General features: G+C 61.5%; 2 protein-coding genes across 2 annotated transcripts in view; both read left to right on the top strand.

The window, feature by feature from the left end:
• LOC140690082 (uncharacterized) overlaps nucleotides 1-8,635 on the top strand; it is a 26,718-nt gene extending 18,083 nt beyond the window's left edge. Inside the window, exons 5-6 of the mRNA XM_072951606.1 lie at nucleotides 5,678-5,804; nucleotides 8,308-8,635. Of these exons, the coding sequence (XP_072807707.1) occupies nucleotides 5,678-5,804; nucleotides 8,308-8,538 (358 nt within the window). The 3' untranslated portion in view covers nucleotides 8,539-8,635. The remainder of the gene's footprint in view (nucleotides 1-5,677; nucleotides 5,805-8,307) is intronic.
• Nucleotides 1-19,467, top strand: part of LOC116277736 (ankyrin repeat domain-containing protein 26-like) — a 533,747-nt gene that overhangs the window by 77,142 nt on the left and 437,138 nt on the right.

Raw genomic sequence — 19,467 nt, 5'->3', positions numbered from 1 at the left:
AGTATGCAGTCACAGGAGGGAGCAGGTAAAAGAGTGTGCAGGCCCAGGTGTGTACATGCCCAGGATCATGCAGGCCCAGGTGTGCGCAGGTCCAGGAGTGTGCAGGCCCAGGTGTGTGAAGACACCGGTGTGTGCAGAGACAGGAGTGTGCAGGCCCAGGAGTGTATATGCCCAGGGCTGTGCAGGCCTTCCAGCGTTCCGCCCCAGGAGTGTGCCGGGACATGTGGGAACAGGCCTAGGGTTAGGCAGGCATAGATGGGAGCAAGCCCAGGATTGTACAAGCCCAGGTTAATGCCGGCCCAGGTGTGCACAGGTCCAGGAGTGTGTAGGCCCTTGTGTGTGCTGTCCCAGGAGTGTACCGGCCCATGTGTGCGCAGGCCCTGGAGTTTGCAGACACCGGAGTGTGCAGACAGGGGTGTGCATGCCCAGGAGTGTACAGGCCTAGGAGAGTGCAAGCCCAGGAGTGTGCACACAAGGGATTGTGCGGGCCCAGGACAGGGCAGGTCCATGTGTGCGCAGGTCCAGGAGTGTGCAGGCCAAGGTGTATGCAGTTCCAGGATTGTGCAGGCCCAGGAGAGGGCAGGCCCATGGGTGTGCACACGAGGGATTGTGAGGGCCCAGGATAAGTCAGGCCCTGCAATGTGCAGGGCAAGAAGTATGCAGGCCCAAGAATGTGCAGACAGAGGAGTGTGCAGGCCAAGGAGGGTGCAGGCCCAGACCATTGCAGGTCCAGGAGTGTACAGGCCCAGGGGTGTGCTATCCCAGCAGTGTCCAGGCCCAGTTGTTTGCAGGTCTATGAGTGTACATGCCCAGGCATGTATAGTCCCAGGTGTGTACAGGCCCAGATAGGGCAGGCCCCGGTGTCTGCAGGCCCAGGAGTTGCAGGCCCAGGTGTGTGCAGACACCGGAGTGTGCAGAGACAGGAGTGTGTAGGCCCAGGATTGTACAGGCAAAGGACTGTGCAGGCCAAGCCATGTGCAGCCCCAGGAATGTGCCGGCAGAGATGGGAACAAGCCTAGGAGTGTACAGGCATATGTGGTAGAAGGCCCGGGAGTGTACAAGCCAAGGTTGACGCAGGCCCAGGTGTGCGTAGGTCCAGGATTGTGTAGGCCCATGTGTCTGCTGTCCCAGGAGTATGCGGGCCCAGCAGAGGGCAGGCCCTGGAGTGTGTAGGCCCAGGATTGTGCAGGCACAAGTGGGAGCAGGACCAGTAGTATGCAGGCCCAAGAGTGTGCAGGTCCAGGCGAGGGTCGGGCGAATTGGGGGCAGGCCCATTAGGGGGAAGTCCCAGGAGTGTGCAGGCCAAGGAGTGTGCACACGAGGGAATGTGTGGGCCCAGGAGAAGTTAGGCCCAGCAGTGTGCCGGGCCAGAAGTGTTCAGGCCTAGGAGTGTGCAGACAGAGGAGTGTGCAGGACAAGGAGGGTGCAGGCCCAGGCCAGGGTAGGCCCAGGAGTGTACAGGCCCGGGAGTGTGTCGGCACAGCAGTGTGCAATCTCAGGAGGGAACAGGTGCAGGAGTGTTCAAGGCCAGCAGTGTGCAGGCCCAGGAGTGTGCACACACAGGAGGGAGGAGGCACACGAGTGTGCTGGCCAGGAGTGTACAGGCCCGTGTTTGTGGAGGCCCGGGAGTGTACAGGCCCAGGAGTGTGCAGGCCCAGGCGTGTGCAGACTCCGGAGTGTGCAGAGACAGGGGTGTGCAGGTCCAGGAATGTACAGGCCTAGGGCTGTGCAGGCCCAGCAGTGTTCCGGCCCAGGAGTGTGCAAAATCAGGAGTAAACAGGCCCAAGTGTGTTCAGGCTCAAGATTGTGCCTGTGGAGTGTGCAGGCCCATGAGTGTGCAATCCAGGAGTGTGCGGGCCCAGTAGTGTGCAAGCCCAGGCCAGAGAAGGCCATTGCCAGGGAAGGCCCAGGAGTGTACAGATCCAGGAGTGTGCAGGCCCAGGAGTGTGCATGCGCAGGACTGTGCAGGCACAGGAGGGAGCAGGCCGAGGAATGTGAAGTCCCAGGTGTGTGCAGGCACAAGTGGGAGCAGGCCCAGTAGTGTGAAGGCCCAGGAATATACAGGTCCAGGAGAGGGCCGGCCGAATTTGGGGCAGGCCCAGGAGAGGGAAGGCCCAGAAGCGTGCAGACCCAGGAGTGTGCAGACGAGGGATTGTGTGGGCCCAGGAGAAGGCAGGCCCAGGAGTGTGCAGGGCCAGAAGTGTGCAGGCCCAAGAGTGTGCAGGGCCAGTCAAGTTCAGGCCCAGGAGTGTGCAGGACCGGTGAGGGCCGTCACAGGAGAGGGCAGGGCCAAATGGGGCAGGCCAAGGAGTGTGCAGGACCAGGAGTTTGTAGGCCGAGGAGTATGCAGTCACAGGTGAGAGCAGGTACAAGAGTGTGCAGGCCCAGTAGGGTACAGGCCCAGGTTCGTGCAGACCCAGATGTGCGCAGGCCCAGGAGAGGGCCGGCCAAATGGGGAGCAGGCCCAGGAGAGGGAAGGCCCAGGAGTGTGCAGGCCCTGGAGTGTGCACACGATGGATTGTGCGGGCCCAGCAGTGTGCAGGCCCAGGAGTGTGCAGACATAGGAGTGCGCAGGACAAGGAGGGTGCAGGCCCAGGCCAGGTTAGGCCCAGGACTGTACAGGCCCGGGAGTGTGTCAGCACAGCAGTGTGCAATCACAGGATGGAACAGGTGCAGGAGTGTTCAAGGTTAGCAGTGTGCAGGCCCAGGAGTGTGCACACACAGGACGGAGGAGGCACACGAGTGTGCTGGCCAGGAGTGTACAGGCCTGTGTGTGTGTGTAGGCCCAGGAGTGTACAGGCCCAGGTGTGTGCAGGCTGTGGGATGTGCAGGCCCAGGAGTGTGCAGGCCCAGGAGTGTGCAGAGAGAAGGGTGTGCAAGCCCAGGTGGGTGCAGACCCAGGAGTGTGCAGGCCTAAGAGTGCGCAAGCCCTAGAAGTGTGCAGGCCAGGAGTGTACAGGTCCAGGAGAGGGCCGGCCGAATTGGGGGAAGGCCCAGGAGAGGGAAGGCCCAGGAGTGTGCAGGTTCATGAGAGGGTCGGCCGAGGTGTGGGCTGGCCTGGGATAGGGCAGGGCCAGATGTGTGTAGGCCCAAGACTGTGCTTGCCTAGGAATATGCAGTCACAGGAGGGAGCAGGCCCAGCAGTGTGCAGGCCAAGTAGAGTGCAGGCCCAGGCCTGTGCAGTCCCAGGTGTGTGCAGGCCCAGGAGAGGGCAGGACCCGGTGTGTGCAGGCCCAGGAGTTGCAGACCCAGGTGTGTGCAGACACCGGCGTGTGCAGAGACAGGAGTGTGTAGGCCCAGGATTGTACAGGCCAAGGGCTGTGCAGGCCAAGCCATGTGCAGCCCCAGGAATGTGCTGGCACAGATGGGAACAAGCCTAGGAGTGTACGGGCATATGTGGGAGAAGGCCTGGGAGTGTACAAGCCAAGGTTCATGCAGTCCCAGGTGTGCGTAGGTCCAGGATTGTGTAGGCCCAGGTGTCTGCTGTCCCAGGAGTATGCGGGCCCAGCAGAGGGCAGGCCCTGGAGTGTGTAGGCCCAGGATTGTGCAGGCACAAGTGGGAGCAGGACCAGCAGTGTGCAGGCCCAAGAGTGTGCAGGTCCAGGAGAGGGCCGGGCGACTTGGGGGCAGGCCCATTAGAGGGAAGTCCCAGGAGTGTGCAGGCCAAGTAGTGTGCACACGAGGGATTGTGCGGGCCCAGGGGAAGGTAGGCCCAGCAGTGTGCAGGGCCAGAAGTGTTCAGGCCCAGGTTCGTGCAGGCCCAGGTGTGCGCAGGTCCAGAGCATGCAGGCCCAGGTTTTTGCAGTCCCAGGAGTGTGCAGGCCCTGGAGAGGACAGGCCCTCGAATGTGCAGGCCCAGGAGTGTGCAGGCCAAGCAGTGAGCACCCCCAGGAGTGTGTAGGCCCAGGAGTGTACAGGCCCAGGAGTGTGCAGCCCCAGGCGTGTGCAGACTCCGGAGTGTGCAGAGACAGGGGTGTGCAGGCCCAGGACTGTACAGGTTAGGGCTGTGCAGGCCTAGCAGTGTTCAGGCCCAGGATTGGGCAAAATCAGGAATATACAGGCCCAGGTGTGTTCAGGCTCAAGATTGTGCATGTCCTGGAGTTTGCAGGCCCATGAGTGTGCAGGCCCAGAAGTGTGCAGATTCAATACGGAACCGGCCCGGGAGTGTACAGGCCCAGGTTCCTGCAGGCCCCGGTGTGCGTAGGTCCAGGAGTGTGCAGGTCCAAGAGTGTGCAGGCCCAGTTGTGTGCAGGCCCAGGAATGTGCAGACCCTGTCGACCCTAGAGGGCAGGATGCCGTGACCAGAGGAGGCGCTCTCTAGGACTGGGGGCGGAGGCCGGGAGAGCAGGCGGTTGGAGAGCCGGTGGTGAGGGCTGGAAAGGGGCAGAGCTGCACCAACCAGGTGTGCGGACCTGAGGGCGTGAGGCTGGGCGGCCTGCCGAGGGTGTTCCTGCAGCAGTGCTGGCCCTGGGTGAGGATGTGGTGGGACCAGGGCTGAGCCAGCGGGGCAGAAGGAGGAGGAGCGGGGAGGAGGGCGCCAGAGGGTGCACAGTGGACCGGTCACTGGGCATCTGCAGGTTTGGAGGCGCTCTGCTGTGTGGGGCTCCAGGCCTCCCTGGGTCTGGGGACGTGGGTGTGATGTGACTCGGAAGGAGGCCGGGTGCGCTTCGGACAGCACCCGCCATCTCTCCCACCCAGGCCCAGTGCTCATGGTCGTGTTGCAGCCTCAGTTTTCCGTCCACTGTCCCAGCAACCCCTTGGTGGTATTCTGAGCAGAGGCAGAGGGTGAGAGTCCTGACTTGGCTTTCCTTCCCTGTGTTTCCAAGTCCACACTCATTCCGCAAGTCGCACGACAGGCCAAGAAATCGGGAGACGCGGTGTCGGGGTAAAGAATAGTGAGTTTATTTGGAAAGGCAGCTGACCGAGAAGATGGCAGGCTAATGTCCTGGAGAGCCACCTTCTCCGAGTGAGACTTCAGGCTCCTTTTACACTCGAAAGGAGAGGGGTTGTGGGTGGTTGGTGCAAAGTCCTTGGTGCAGGAATTCTTTGTTTTTGCAGTTGTGGGTCAGCTCATGGGGCCCCTGTAAAACCTCTAACAAAACAAATGTTACTTTCTGTTCTGCAGCTTGTTGTGTGTATAGGAGAGGAAAAGAGCTCTTATCCTGAAGGCTGAGAGCCTTGAGAACAGGCTCTGCTGTCAATTTCAGGCTGAAGGCAACACTGTTTTACAAAAGGGGCAGAGCTGGTAAGACAGCCTGGAAAACAGCAGAGGGTTAAAGGAAAAAGAACAGATCTAATAGGCAGTCAGATTTGGTCTTTTCTGTTACACCTGCTGCCCCAGCAGGGCTGGCCTCAGGGAGGAAGGGCGCCCCTCCGGCCCCCGAGAGCCGCCTGCAGAGGGTGGGGAAGGCAGGGAGGGGGTCTGCCCTGCTGGGGAGGTAAACTAGACATGGCTGATACATGGACAGTGAGTGCAAAGTTAGAAAACCTCTGGGTTTTCCCTCTTTAGGGAGGGAGTGGGAGGCTCAGCATAGGTCCTTGAGCTTCCGCGAGAAAAGTGGCTCTCAGCCCAGGTCGGCTGCGGGCGCCTCTGGGGTTGTCACACCTGAGGGGCCCTCTGTGGACGGGTCCTGTGTTCTTGGCACTGACGTGGATTTTCCTCCTCTTCTTCCCCAAGGGGCGGTAGTGGCCCCGGGGGCAGCTTCCAGCCGATCACGGCCATCCTGCTGCCCTCATGCAAGCTGGCCCTGCACGCCCGGCAGCTGGACGTCAGGCTGCAGCTGGACTACGTCTCCGCCTCGCAGGTAAGAGGAGCCCCGCTGCTTCCCTGGGGGCCGGCAAGGGGGTCCCTCGGGAGGGGTTTCGGTTGGGGGCTCCTGGCTAGACGCCGCAGCCGTGTGAGTGGCACCGTTGGGGTGAAGGAGGCTGGTGCCAGGGACAGGGCAGGCCCAGGAGTGTGCAGGCCCAGGAGTGTGCATGCCCAGGAGTGTGCAGGCAAAGGAGGGAGCAGGCCCAGTAGTGTGCAGGCCAAGTAGAGTGCAGGCCCAGAAGTGTGCAGGCCCAGGCGTGTGCAAAATCAGGAGTATACAGGCCCAGGTGTGTTCAGGCTCAAGATTGTGCAAGTCCTGGAGTGTGCAGGCCCATGAGTGTGCAATCCAGGAGTGTGCAGGCCCAGTAGTGTGCACACACAGGAGGGAGGAGGCACATGATTGTGCTGGCCTGGAGTGTACAGGCCTGTGTGTGTGTGTAGGCCCAGGAGTGTACAGGCCCAGGTGTGTGCAGGCCCAGGAGTGTGCAGGCCCAGGATTGTTTAGGCCCAGGAGTGTGCAGAGAGAAGAGTGTGCAAGCCCAGGTTGGTGCAGACCCAGAAGCGTGCAGGCCTAGGAGAGCGCAGGCCCTGGAGTGTGCAGGCCAGGAGTGTGCAGGTCCAGGAGAGGGCCGGCCGAATTGGGGGCAGGCCCAGGAGTGTACAGGCCCAGGAGTGTGCTGACACAGTAGGGATCAGTCACAGGAGTGTGCAGATCCAGGAGTATACAGGCCCAGGTGTGTGCAGGCCCAACATTGTGCAGGCCCAGGAGTGTGCAGGCCCAGGTATGTGCAGGCCCAGGCCATGGCAGGCCCAGGAGGGTACAGACCCTGGAGTGTGCAGACCCAGGAGTATGCATGCCCAGGGCTGTGAGGCCCAGCATTTTTCAGGCCCTGGAGTGTACAGAATCAGGTGTATACAGGCCAAGGTGTGTTAATGCCCAAGATTGTGCAGGTCCTGTTGTGTGCAGACCCATGAGTGTGCAGTTCGAGCAGTGTGCAGGCCCAGTAGTGTTCAGGCCCAGGAGTGTGCAAAATCAGGAGTATACAGGTCCAGGTGTGTTCAGGCTCAAGATTGTGCATGTCCTGGAGTGTGCAGGCCCATGAGTGTGCAATCCAGGAGTGTGCAGGCCCAGTAGTGTGCAAGCCAGGGCCAGAGAAGGCCCATGCCAGGGAAGGCCCAGGAGTGTACAGATCCAGGAGTGCGCAGGCCCAGGAGTGTGCATGCCCAGGAGTGTCCAGAGGAGGGGTTTGAGGCCGTGGTGGGATGTCCTTCACAGGCATAAATAGCGTAAAGAGCATAAAACTACATGATAGTGATGGTCGGACAGCATGGGAATGCACTTAATGTTCCTGAAATGCACAATTTAAAAGGGAAAAAAATCTGTATTTTATTAAAGGAGGTGGAAAATTGAAAAATATAGGATGCCATAAATGATGTAAAACAAATAAACTAAACTAAAGAAAAACAAAACAAAAGCAAATTCAGGGGTAGGGAAGTCAACTTCGGGTAGGGGAGGGGATTTATGGTGGGATTTTGGAGAAGGTGTAGGAGGGTGCAGAGGGGCACAGCCCTAGTGGGTGATGATGCCTAAAATGGTTCTCCACTGCCCAGCGGCCCAGGTGCAGGTGCAGGAACTGCAGGCTTCTCAGGAGCAGCAAGATCAGCAGGAGCAGCAGGCTCTTCAGGAGTGGCAAGATCAGCAGGAGCTGCAGGCTCTTCAGGAGTGGCAAGATCAGCAGGAGCGGCAGGCTCTTCAGGAGCTGCAGGCTCTTCAGGATCGGCTAGATCAGCAGGAACGGCGGGCTCTTCAGGAGCAGCTAGATCAGCAGGAATGGCAGGCTCTTCATATGCAGTTGGAGCAGCAGGATCTTCATGTTCAGCAGGAGCAGCTGGAGGGAGTTCGCGGTCTCCTGCTGGACCCTGGTGGTCCTGTTTTTGTTCTCTGGCGTCTTCCCCTGCCCCTGCCTGCTCTGGACCTGTAACTGTTGGACGTGGAGAGAGCTTTAAGTCTAGTGGTTGTGCTCAGGCACAACCTGGAAAAAGGTACCCACATGGCTCCCTATACATGCCTTTTCAAGGACAGAAATCTTCCCAGAGCTTTGCAGACAGCTCCCACCGAGCAAGTGCCCACAGGCACTTGTTCTGTGTCTGAATTCTTCCAGACAGGTGGTCTGAGGCCCGTCTTTGTTCTGGTCCCAACAGCAGACTTTGGGAATGCCTCCCTGTGTGGCCCAGCCCTCCGCCCTCCCTCACCTACACACCCGCACCGGCCCTGCCCTTCTCACCTTTGGGCTGTGCTTCGGGGGGCTCCTGGCCCTCTACCTGAATCCCCGGGTGGTGGGCCCGGTGCTCCAGGTCAGAGCCGGGGGTGCTGAGCTGCCCCTCAGCCCTGGGCAAGATCCTGGGGAGAGACCTGGGCGACGTCTGGGCAGGAGGCCGTGGTGGTGGGGAGCCCTTCATACCCAGACTCTTCCGGAGCCTGTGCTGGCCTTCCACAGTGTGGCACACCAGCCCCTCACTTGGGGAGCTGGCATGAGTGTCCTGGTTCCCCGGATCCTGCGGTGTCTGGCTCTGCAATGACAGTGACCGGCAGCCGGCCCGGCCCGGAGGTCTCAGAGCCCTGCCTGGCCAGGACCACTCCTGCTTCTGCCCCACTCGACCGTCTGCTGCCTGATCAGACTGGGACCTTGGTCATCTCAGTCACCCGGGAGGCAAGAGACACACCCTAGGGCATGGGCGCCACCTCGGGCAGCAGGGCCCTGCCCCGGTTCTCCACATCCCAGCCAGCCCGCTTGGACCCAGGTTGGTGACGTGATCGGCCCCCCAGGCCTCTGACCCTTCCTCAGCCTGCTCTTGCTTGAGGCAGGACCCCCCCAACATGACTGCCCCACCGCCACCAGTCAGGAAGGGGCTGTGGGGCCACCCGGGTGGGGTCTGAGTGGTGGCCTGGCCTGGGCGGGCCTGCCCTGGGCCTCCCTGTGTTACCTTTCGGTCCCTCTGGCCAAAAGGCCAGAGGCGCCTGGGGTGAGACCCGACCCACTGTCGGCACTGTTGGCAAAGGCCGTTGCTGCGGGCTTTCCGGGGGCCGCGACCTCGGGATCTTGGGATGCAACAAAACATGTCTGAGCTGAGCTGAGTTCACCAGCCAAGTAGGTTGAGAAGTGTCCTTCTCTACACAGCGGGTGCCTGGTGACCTGGGTCCCAAGTTCTGTTGGGCTCTGTTGCCAGGGAAGTGAGGTCACTTCCTGGGGTCCCCTTCCCCAAGCTTCCTCCTTACACAAAGCTCCCCAAGGGCCTCTCTGGGCTGCTGATGGCTCACTTCCCACCCCATGCCATGTCCACCCAGTGACACCAACACGGCCCCTCCTATAGCCCTGGGGAGGCCTGGATGCAGCCAGGGTCACAGCTCTGATGACACAGCTGGCTTCAGACCCAGCTCCCCCGCCAGCAGTGCTGTCACCCTGGACAAGCCACCTGCTTCTCAGGGTCTCCCCAATCCCCCATCGGCGCAGTGGGGATCATTCTGGACCCGGCTTCCTAGGAAAGCCATCATGTCTCTAGAACCACAAACACCTACTGCACCTGTCACCTCTGCGGGCTGGCATCACAGGGAGCTCATGCACAGACTCAGCAAAGGAAGGGCCCCACAGAGGGCTGGTGTGCAGGCCAAGGAGTGTGCAGGCCCAGGACTGTGCAGACGAGGCATTGTGTGGGCCCAGGAGAGGGCAGGCCTAGGAGTGTGCAGGGACAGAAGTGTGCAGGGCCAGTAGTGTTCAGGCCCCGGAGAGTGCAGGAAAGGTGAGGGCCATCACAGGAGAGGGCAGGGCCAAATGGGGCAGGCCAAGGAGTGTGCAGGACAAGGAGTTTGTAGGCCGAGGAATATGCGGTCACAGGAGTGAGCAGGCCCAGGTGTGTGCAGTCCTTGGAGTGTGCAGGCCCAGGAGAGGGCATGCCCTGGAATGTGCAGGCCCAGGAGTGTGTAGGTACAGGAGGGAGCAGGCCCAGGAGTTTGCAGACGAAGGAGTGTGTAGGGACAGATGCGAGCAGGCCCTGGAGTGTGCAGCGCCAGGAGTGTGCTGGTCCATGAGAGGGTCGGCCGAGGTGGGGGCTGGCCCGGGATAGCGCAGGGCCAGGGGTGTGTAGGTCAAGACTGTGCTTGCCCAGGATTATACAGTCCCAGGAGTGAGCATGTACAGGAGTGTGCAGGCCCAGGAGTGTAGAAGCCCAGGTTCGTGCAGGCCCAGGTGGGCGCAGGTCCAGGAGCATGCAGGCCCAGGTGTGTGCAGTCCCAGGAGAGTGCAGGCCCTGGAGAGGACAGGCCCTCGAATGTGCAGGCCCAGGAGTGTGCAGGCCAAGCAGTGAGCACCCCCAGGAGTGTGTAGGCCCAGGAGTGTACAGGCCCAGGAGTGTGCAGCCCCAGGCGTGTGCAGACTCTGGAGTGTGCAGAGACAGGGGTGTGCAGGCCCAGGAATGTACAGGTTAGGGCTGTGCAGGCCTAGCAGTGTTCAGGCCCAGGAGTGTGCAAAATCAGGAGTATACAGGCCCAGGTGTGTTCAGGCTGATGATTGTGCATGTCCTGGAGTGTGCAGGCCCAACCTTGTGCAGGCCCAGGAGTGTGCAGACAGAGGAGTGTGCAGGCCAAGGAGGGTGCAGGCCCAGGCCAGGGCAGGCCTAAGAGGGTACAGACCCTGGAGTGTGCAGGCCCAGGAGTATGCATGCCCAGGGCTGTGAGTCCCAGCAGTGTTCAGGCCCAGGAGTGTGCAGAATCAGGAGTATACAGGCCCAGGTGTGTTCAGGCTCAAGATTGTGCCTGTCCTGGAGTGTGCAGGCCCATGAGTGTGCAATCAAGGAGTGTGCGGGTCCAGTAGTGTGCAAGCCCAGGCCAGAGAAGGCCCATGCCAGGGAAGGCCCAGGAGTGTACAGATCCAGGATTGTGCTGGCCCAGGAGTGTGCATGCGCAGGACTGTGCAGGCACAGGACGGAGCAGGCCGAGGAGGGTGCAGTCCCAGGTGTGTGCAGGCACAAGTGTGAGCAGGCCCAGTATTGTGAAGGCCCAGGAATGAACAGGTCCAGGAGAGGGCCGGCCGAATTGGGGGCAGGCCCAGGAGAGGGAAGGCCCAGAAGCGTGCAGGTCTAGGAGTGTGCAGACGAGGGATTGTGTGGGCCCAGGAGAAGGCAGGCCCAGGAGTGTGCAGGGCAGAAGTGTGCAGGCCCAAGAGTGTGCAGGGCCAGTCATGTTCAGGCCCAGGAGTGTGTAGGACCTGTGAGGGCCGTCACAGGAGAGGGCAGGGCCAAATGGGGCAGGCCAAGGAGTGTGCAGGACCAGGAGTTTGTAGGCCGAGGAGTATGCAGTCACAGGAGTGAGCAGGTACAAGAGTGTGCAGGCCCAGTAGGGTAGAAGCCCAGGTTCGTGCAGACCCAGGTGTGCGCAGGTCCAGGAGCGTGCAGACCCAGGAGTGTGCAGACACAATATGGAACAGGCCCAGGAGTGTGCAGGCTAAAGGGTGTGCATACCCAGGACTGTGCAGGCCCAGGAATGTGCAGACACTGGAGGGAGCAGGCACACTAGTGTACTGGCACAGGAGTGTACAGCCCAGGTGTATGCAGGCTCTGGGATATACAGACCCAGGAGTGTGCAGTCCCAGGATTGTGGAGACAGAGGAGTGTGCAGGCCCAGGATGGTGCAGTTCCAGGAGTGTGCAGGCCCAGGCCAGGGCAGGCCCAGGAGTGTGTAGGCACAGGAGGAAGCAGGCCGAGGAGTCTGCAGTCCCAGGTGTGTGCAAGCACAAGTGGGAGCAGACCCAGTAGTGTGCAGGCCCAAGAGTGTGCAGGTCCAGGAGAGGGCCGGCCGAATTGGGGGCAGGCCCAGGAGAGGGAAGGCGCAGGAGTGTGCAGGCCCAGGAGTGTGCACATGAGGGATTGTGCGGGCCCAGGAGAGGGCAGGCCCAGGAGTGTGCAGGGCCAGAAGTGTGCAGGCCCAACAGTGTGCAGGGCCTGTAGTGTAAAGGCTCAGGAGCATGCAGGACTAGGAGATTGCAGGCCCAGGGGTATGTAGAGACAGGAGAGAGCAGGTTAAGGAGTGAGCAGGTACTGAACTTTGCAGGCCCAGGAGTGTACAGGCCCGGGAGTGTGTCGGCACAGCAGTGTGCAATCTCAGGAGGGAACAGGTGCAGGAGTGTTCAAGGCCAGCAGTGTGCAGGCCCAGGAGTGTGCACACACAGGAGGGAGGAGGCACACGAGTGTGCTGGCCAGGAGTGTACAGGCCCGTGTTTGTGGAGGCCCGGGAGTGTACAGGCCCAGGAGTGTGCAGGCCCAGGCGTGTGCAGACTCCGGAGTGTGCAGAGACAGGGGTGTGCAGGTCCAGGAATGTACAGGCCTAGGGCTGTGCAGGCCCAGCAGTGTTCCGGCCCAGGAGTGTGCAAAATCAGGAGTAAACAGGCCCAAGTGTGTTCAGGCTCAAGATTGTGCCTGTGGAGTGTGCAGGCCCATGAGTGTGCAATCCAGGAGTGTGCGGGCCCAGTAGTGTGCAAGCCCAGGCCAGAGAAGGCCATTGCCAGGGAAGGCCCAGGAGTGTACAGATCCAGGAGTGTGCAGGCCCAGGAGTGTGCATGCGCAGGACTGTGCAGGCACAGGAGGGAGCAGGCCGAGGAATGTGAAGTCCCAGGTGTGTGCAGGCACAAGTGGGAGCAGGCCCAGTAGTGTGAAGGCCCAGGAATATACAGGTCCAGGAGAGGGCCGGCCGAATTTGGGGCAGGCCCAGGAGAGGGAAGGCCCAGAAGCGTGCAGACCCAGGAGTGTGCAGACGAGGGATTGTGTGGGCCCAGGAGAAGGCAGGCCCAGGAGTGTGCAGGGCCAGAAGTGTGCAGGCCCAAGAGTGTGCAGGGCCAGTCAAGTTCAGGCCCAGGAGTGTGCAGGACCGGTGAGGGCCGTCACAGGAGAGGGCAGGGCCAAATGGGGCAGGCCAAGGAGTGTGCAGGACCAGGAGTTTGTAGGCCGAGGAGTATGCAGTCACAGGTGAGAGCAGGTACAAGAGTGTGCAGGCCCAGTAGGGTACAGGCCCAGGTTCGTGCAGACCCAGGTGTGCGCAGGCCCAGGAGAGGGCCGGCCAAATGGGGAGCAGGCCCAGGAGAGGGAAGGCCCAGGAGTGTGCAGGCCCTGGAGTGTGCACACGATGGATTGTGCGGGCCCAGCAGTGTGCAGGCCCAGGAGTGTGCAGACAAAGGAGTGCGCAGGACAAGGTGGGTGCAGGCCCAGGCCAGGTTAGGCCCAGGACTGTACAGGCCCGGGAGTGTGTCGGCACAGCAGTGTGCAATCACAGGATGGAACAGGTGCAGGAGTGTTCAAGGTTAGCAGTGTGCAGGCCCAGGAGTGTGCACACACAGGAGGGAGGAGGCACACGAGTGTGCTGGCCAGGAGTGTACAGGCCTGTGTGTGTGTGTAGGCCCAGGAGTGTACAGGCCCAGGTGTGTGCAGGCTGTGGGATGTGCAGGCCCAGGAGTGTGCAGGCCCAGGAGTGTGCAGACAAAGCATTGTGCAGGCCAAGGAGGGTGCAGGCCCATGAGTGCACAGGCCCAGGAGTGTGCAGGCCCAGGAGTGTGCAGGCCCAGGCGTGTGCAGACTCCGGAGTGTGCAGAGACAGGAGTGTGCAGGCCCAGGTTTGTACAGGCCTAGGGCTGTGCAGGCCCAGCAGTGTTCAGGCCCAGGAGTGTGCAAAATCAGGAGTACACAGGCCCTGGTGTGTTCAGGCTCAAGGTTGTGCATGTCCTGGAGTGTGCAAGCCCATGACTGTGCAATCCATGAGTGTGTGGGCCCAGTAGTGTGCAAGCCCAGGCCAGAGAAGGCCCATGCCAGGGAAGGCCCAGGAGTGTACAGATCCAGGAGTGTGCAGGCCCAGGATTGTGCATGCCCAGGAGTGTGCAGGCACAGGAGGAAGCCGAATAAGGAGTGTGAAGGCCCAAGAATGTACAGGTCCAGGAGAGGGCTGGCCGAATTGGGGGCAGGCCCAGGAGAGGGAAGGCCCAGAAGAGTGCAGGCCAGGGGTGTGCAGATGAGGGATTGTGTGGGCCCAGGTGAAGGCAGGCCCTGGAGTGTGCAGGGCCAGTAGTGTTCAGGCCCTGGAGTGTGCAGGAAAGGTGAGGGCCATCACAGGAGAGGGCAGGGCCAAATGGGGCAGGCCAAGGGGTGTGCAGGACCAGGAGTTTGTAGGCCGAGGAGTATGCAGTCACAGGAGTGAGCAGGCTCAGGTGTGTGCAGTCCTTGGAGTGTGCAGGCCCAGGAGAGGGCATGCCCTGGAATGTGCAGGCCCAGGAGTGTGTAGGTACAGAGTGTGCAAGCCCAGGAGTTAATAGGCCGATGTTCGTGCAGGCCCTGTTGTGCAGAGGTCCAGGAGAGTGCAGGCCCTGGTGTGTGCAGTCCCAGGAGTCTGCAGGCCCTGGATTGTGCAGGCCCAGGAGTGTGTAGGTACAGGAGGGAGGATACCCAGGAGTTTGCAGGCCTAGGAGTGTGTAGGGATAGATGCGTACAGGCCCTGTATTGTGCAGTCCCAGGAGTGTGCAGGCTTGTGAGAGTGTCGGACGAGGGGGCGCTGGCCTGGGATACGGCAGGGCCAGGGGTGTGTATGCCGAAGACTGTGCTTGCCCAGCAGTATGCAGTCACAGGAGGGAGCAGACCGAGTAGTGAGCAGACCCAGGTGTGTGCAGGCACAAGTGGGAGCAGTCCCAGTAGTGTGCAGGCCCAAGAGTATGTGGGTCCAGGGGAGGGCTGGCCGAGTTGCGGGCAGGCCCAGGAGAAGGCAGGCCCAGGAGTGTGCAGGGCCAGAAGTGTGCATGCCCAAGAGTGTGCAGGGCCAGTAGTGTTAAGGCCCAGGAGTGTGCAGGACAGGTGAGGGCCATCACAGCAGAGGGCAGGGACAAATTGGGCAGTGCCAGGATTGTGCAGGACCTGAAGTTTGCAGGCCCAGGAGTATGCAGTCACAGGAGGGAGCAGGTAAAAGAGTGTGCAGGCCCAGGTGTGTACATGCCCAGGATCATGCAGGCCCAGGTGTGCGCAGGTCCAGGAGTGTGCAGGCCCAGGTGTGTGAAGACACCGGTGTGTGCAGAGACAGGAGTGTGCAGGCCCAGGAGTGTATATGCCCAGGGCTGTGCAGGCCTTCCAGCGTTCCGCCCCAGGAGTGTGCCGGGACATGTGGGAACAGGCCTAGGGTTAGGCAGGCATAGATGGGAGCAAGCCCAGGATTGTACAAGCCCAGGTTAATGCCGGCCCAGGTGTGCACAGGTCCAGGAGTGTGTAGGCCCTTGTGTGTGCTGTCCCAGGAGTGTACCGGCCCATGTGTGCGCAGGCCCTGGAGTTTGCAGACACCGGAGTGTGCAGACAGGGGTGTGCATGCCCAGGAGTGTACAGGCCTAGGAGAGTGCAAGCCCAGGAGTGTGCACACAAGGGATTGTGCGGGCCCAGGACAGGGCAGGTCCATGTGTGCGCAGGTCCAGGAGTGTGCAGGCCAAGGTGTATGCAGTTCCAGGATTGTGCAGGCCCAGGAGAGGGCAGGCCCATGGGTGTGCACACGAGGGATTGTGAGGGCCCAGGATAAGTCAGGCCCTGCAATGTGCAGGGCAAGAAGTATGCAGGCCCAAGAATGTGCAGACAGAGGAGTGTGCAGGCCAAGGAGGGTGCAGGCCCAGACCATTGCAGGTCCAGGAGTGTACAGGCCCAGGGGTGTGCTATCCCAGCAGTGTCCAGGCCCAGTTGTTTGCAGGTCTATGAGTGTACATGCCCAGGCATGTATAGTCCCAGGTGTGTACAGGCCCAGATAGGGCAGGCCCCGGTGTCTGCAGGCCCAGGAGTTGCAGGCCCAGGTGTGTGCAGACACCGGAGTGTGCAGAGACAGGAGTGTGTAGGCCCAGGATTGTACAGGCAAAGGACTGTGCAGGCCAAGCCATGTGCAGCCCCAGGAATGTGCCGGCAGAGATGGGAACAAGCCTAGGAGTGTACAGGCATATGTGGTAGAAGGCCCGGGAGTGTACAAGCCAAGGTTGACGCAGGCCCAGGTGTGCGTAGGTCCAGGATTGTGTAGGCCGATGTGTCTGCTGTCCCAGGAGTATGCGGGCCCAGCAGAGGGCAGGCCCTGGAGTGTGTAGGCCCAGGATTGTGCAGGCACAAGTGGGAGCAGGACCAGTAGTATGCAGGCCCAAGAGTGTGCAGGTCCAGGCGAGGGTCGGGCGAATTGGGGGCAGGCCCATTAGAGGGAAGTCCCAGGAGTGTGCAGGCCAAGGAGTGTGCACACGAGGGAATGTGTGGGCCCAGGAGAAGTTAGGCCCAGCAGTGTGCCGGGCCAGAAGTGTTCAGGCCTAGGAGTGTGCAGACAGAGGAGTGTGCAGGACAAGGAGGGTGCAGGCCCAGGCCAGGGTAGGCCCAGGAGTGTACAGGCCCGGGAGTGTGTCGGCACAGCAGTGTGCAATCTCAGGAGGGAACAGGTGCAGGAGTGTTCAAGGCCAGCAGTGTGCAGGCCCAGGAGTGTGCACACACAGGAGGGAGGAGGCACACGAGTGTGCTGGCCAGGAGTGTACAGGCCCGTGTTTGTGGAGGCCCGGGAGTGTACAGGCCCAGGAGTGTGCAGGCCCAGGCGTGTGCAGACTCCGGAGTGTGCAGAGACAGGGGTGTGCAGGTCCAGGAATGTACAGGCCTAGGGCTGTGCAGGCCCAGCAGTGTTCCGGCCCAGGAGTGTGCAAAATCAGGAGTAAACAGGCCCAAGTGTGTTCAGGCTCAAGATTGTGCCTGTGGAGTGTGCAGGCCCATGAGTGTGCAATCCAGGAGTGTGCGGGCCCAGTAGTGTGCAAGCCCAGGCCAGAGAAGGCCATTGCCAGGGAAGGCCCAGGAGTGTACAGATCCAGGAGTGTGCAGGCCCAGGAGTGTGCATGCGCAGGACTGTGCAGGCACAGGAGGGAGCAGGCCGAGGAATGTGAAGTCCCAGGTGTGTGCAGGCACAAGTGGGAGCAGGCCCAGTAGTGTGAAGGCCCAGGAATATACAGGTCCAGGAGAGGGCCGGCCGAATTTGGGGCAGGCCCAGGAGAGGGAAGGCCCAGAAGCGTGCAGACCCAGGAGTGTGCAGACGAGGGATTGTGTGGGCCCAGGAGAAGGCAGGCCCAGGAGTGTGCAGGGCCAGAAGTGTGCAGGCCCAAGAGTGTGCAGGGCCAGTCAAGTTCAGGCCCAGGAGTGTGCAGGACCGGTGAGGGCCGTCACAGGAGAGGGCAGGGCCAAATGGGGCAGGCCAAGGAGTGTGCAGGACCAGGAGTTTGTAGGCCGAGGAGTATGCAGTCACAGGTGAGAGCAGGTACAAGAGTGTGCAGGCCCAGTAGGGTACAGGCCCAGGTTCGTGCAGACCCAGGTGTGCGCAGGCCCAGGAGAGGGCCGGCCAAATGGGGAGCAGGCCCAGGAGAGGGAAGGCCCAGGAGTGTGCAGGCCCTGGAGTGTGCACACGATGGATTGTGCGGGCCCAGCAGTGTGCAGGCCCAGGAGTGTGCAGACATAGGAGTGCGCAGGACAAGGAGGGTGCAGGCCCAGGCCAGGTTAGGCCCAGGACTGTACAGGCCCGGGAGTGTGTCGGCACAGCACTGTGCAATCACAGGATGGAACAGGTGCAGGAGTGTTCAAGGTTAGCAGTGTGCAGGCCCAGGAGTGTGCACACACAGGAGGGAGGAGGCACACAAGTGTGCTGGCCAGGAGTGTACAGGCCTGTGTGTGTGTGTAGGCCCAGGAGTGTAAAGGCCCAGGTGTGTGCAGGCTGTGGGATGTGCAGGCCCAGGAGTGTGCAGGCCCAGGAGTGTGCAGAGAGAAGGGTGTGCAAGCCCAGGTGGGTGCAGACCCAGGAGTGTGCAGGCCTAAGAGTGCGCAAGCCCTAGAAGTGTGCAGGCCAGGAGTGTACAGGTCCAGGAGAGGGCCGGCCGAATTGGGGGAAGGCCCAGGAGAGGGAAGGCCCAGGAGTGTGCAGGTTCATGAGAGGGTCGGCCGAGGTGTGGGCTGGCCTGGGATAGGGCAGGGCCAGATGTGTGTAGGCCCAAGACTGTGCTTGCCTAGGAATATGCAGTCACAGGAGGGAGCAGGCCCAGCAGTGTGCAGGCCAAGTAGAGTGCAGGCCCAGGCCTGTGCAGTCCCAGGTGTGTGCAGGCCCAGGAGAGGGCAGGACCCAGTGTGTGCAGGCCCAGGAGTTGCAGACCCAGGTGTGTGCAGACACCGGCGTGTGCAGAGACAGGAGTGTGTAGGCCCAGGATTGTACAGGCCAAGGGCTGTGCAGGCCAAGCCATGTGCAGCCCCAGGAATGTGCTGGCACAGATGGGAACAAGCCTAGGAGTGTACGGGCATATGTGGGAGAAGGCCTGGGAGTGTACAAGCCAAGGTTCATGCAGTCCCAGGTGTGCGTAGGTCCAGGATTGTGTAGGCCCAGGTGTCTGCTGTCCCAGGAGTATGCGGGCCCAGCAGAGGGCAGGCCCTGGAGTGTGTAGGCCCAGGATTGTGCAGGCACAAGTGGGAGCAGGACCAGCAGTGTGCAGGCCCAAGAGTGTGCAGGTCCAGGAGAGGGCCGGGCGACTTGGGGGCAGGCCCATTAGAGGGAAGTCCCAGGAGTGTGCAGGCCAAGTAGTGTGCACACGAGGGATTGTGCGGGCCCAGGGGAAGGTAGGCCCAGCAGTGTGCAGGGCCAGAAGTGTTCAGGCCCAGGTTCGTGCAGGCCCAGGTGTGCGCAGGTCCAGAGCATGCAGGCCCAGGTTTTTGCAGTCCCAGGAGTGTGCAGGCCCTGGAGAGGACAGGCCCTCGAATGTGCAGGCCCAGGAGTGTGCAGGCCAAGCAGTGAGCACCCCCAGGAGTGTGTAGGCCCAGGAGTGTACAGGCCCAGGAGTGTGCAGCCCCAGGCGTGTGCAGACTCCGGAGTGTGCAGAGACAGGGGTGTGCAGGCCCAGGACTGTACAGGTTAGGGCTGTGCAGGCCTAGCAGTGTTCAGGCCCAGGATTGGGCAAAATCAGGAATATACAGGCCCAGGTGTGTTCAGGCTCAAGATTGTGCATGTCCTGGAGTTTGCAGGCCCATGAGTGTGCAGGCCCAGAAGTGTGCAGATTCAATACGGAACCGGCCCGGGAGTGTACAGGCCCAGGTTCCTGCAGGCCCCGGTGTGCGTAGGTCCAGGAGTGTGCAGGTCCAAGAGTGTGCAGGCCCAGTTGTGTGCAGGCCCAGGAATGTGCAGACCCTGTCGACCCTAGAGGGCAGGATGCCGTGACCAGAGGAGGCGCTCTCTAGGACTGGGGGCGGAGGCCGGGAGAGCAGGCGGTTGGAGAGCCGGTGGTGAGGGCTGGAAAGGGGCAGAGCTGCACCAACCAGGTGTGCGGACCTGAGGGCGTGAGGCTGGGCGGCCTGCCGAGGGTGTTCCTGCAGCAGTGCTGGCCCTGGGTGAGGATGTGGTGGGACCAGGGCTGAGCCAGCGGGGCAGAAGGAGGAGGAGCGGGGAGGAGGGCGCCAGAGGGTGCACAGTGGACCGGTCACTGGGCATCTGCAGGTTTGGAGGCGCTCTGCTGTGTGGGGCTCCAGGCCTCCCTGGGTCTGGGGACGTGGGTGTGATGTGACTCGGAAGGAGGCCGGGTGCGCTTCGGACAGCACCCGCCATCTCTCCCACCCAG

The sequence above is a fragment of the Vicugna pacos genome, chromosome 28 (assembly GCF_048564905.1).
Source record: "Vicugna pacos chromosome 28, VicPac4, whole genome shotgun sequence".
Taxonomy (NCBI): Eukaryota; Metazoa; Chordata; class Mammalia; order Artiodactyla; family Camelidae; genus Vicugna; species Vicugna pacos.
This window is presented reverse-complemented; position numbering and strand designations above follow the sequence as displayed.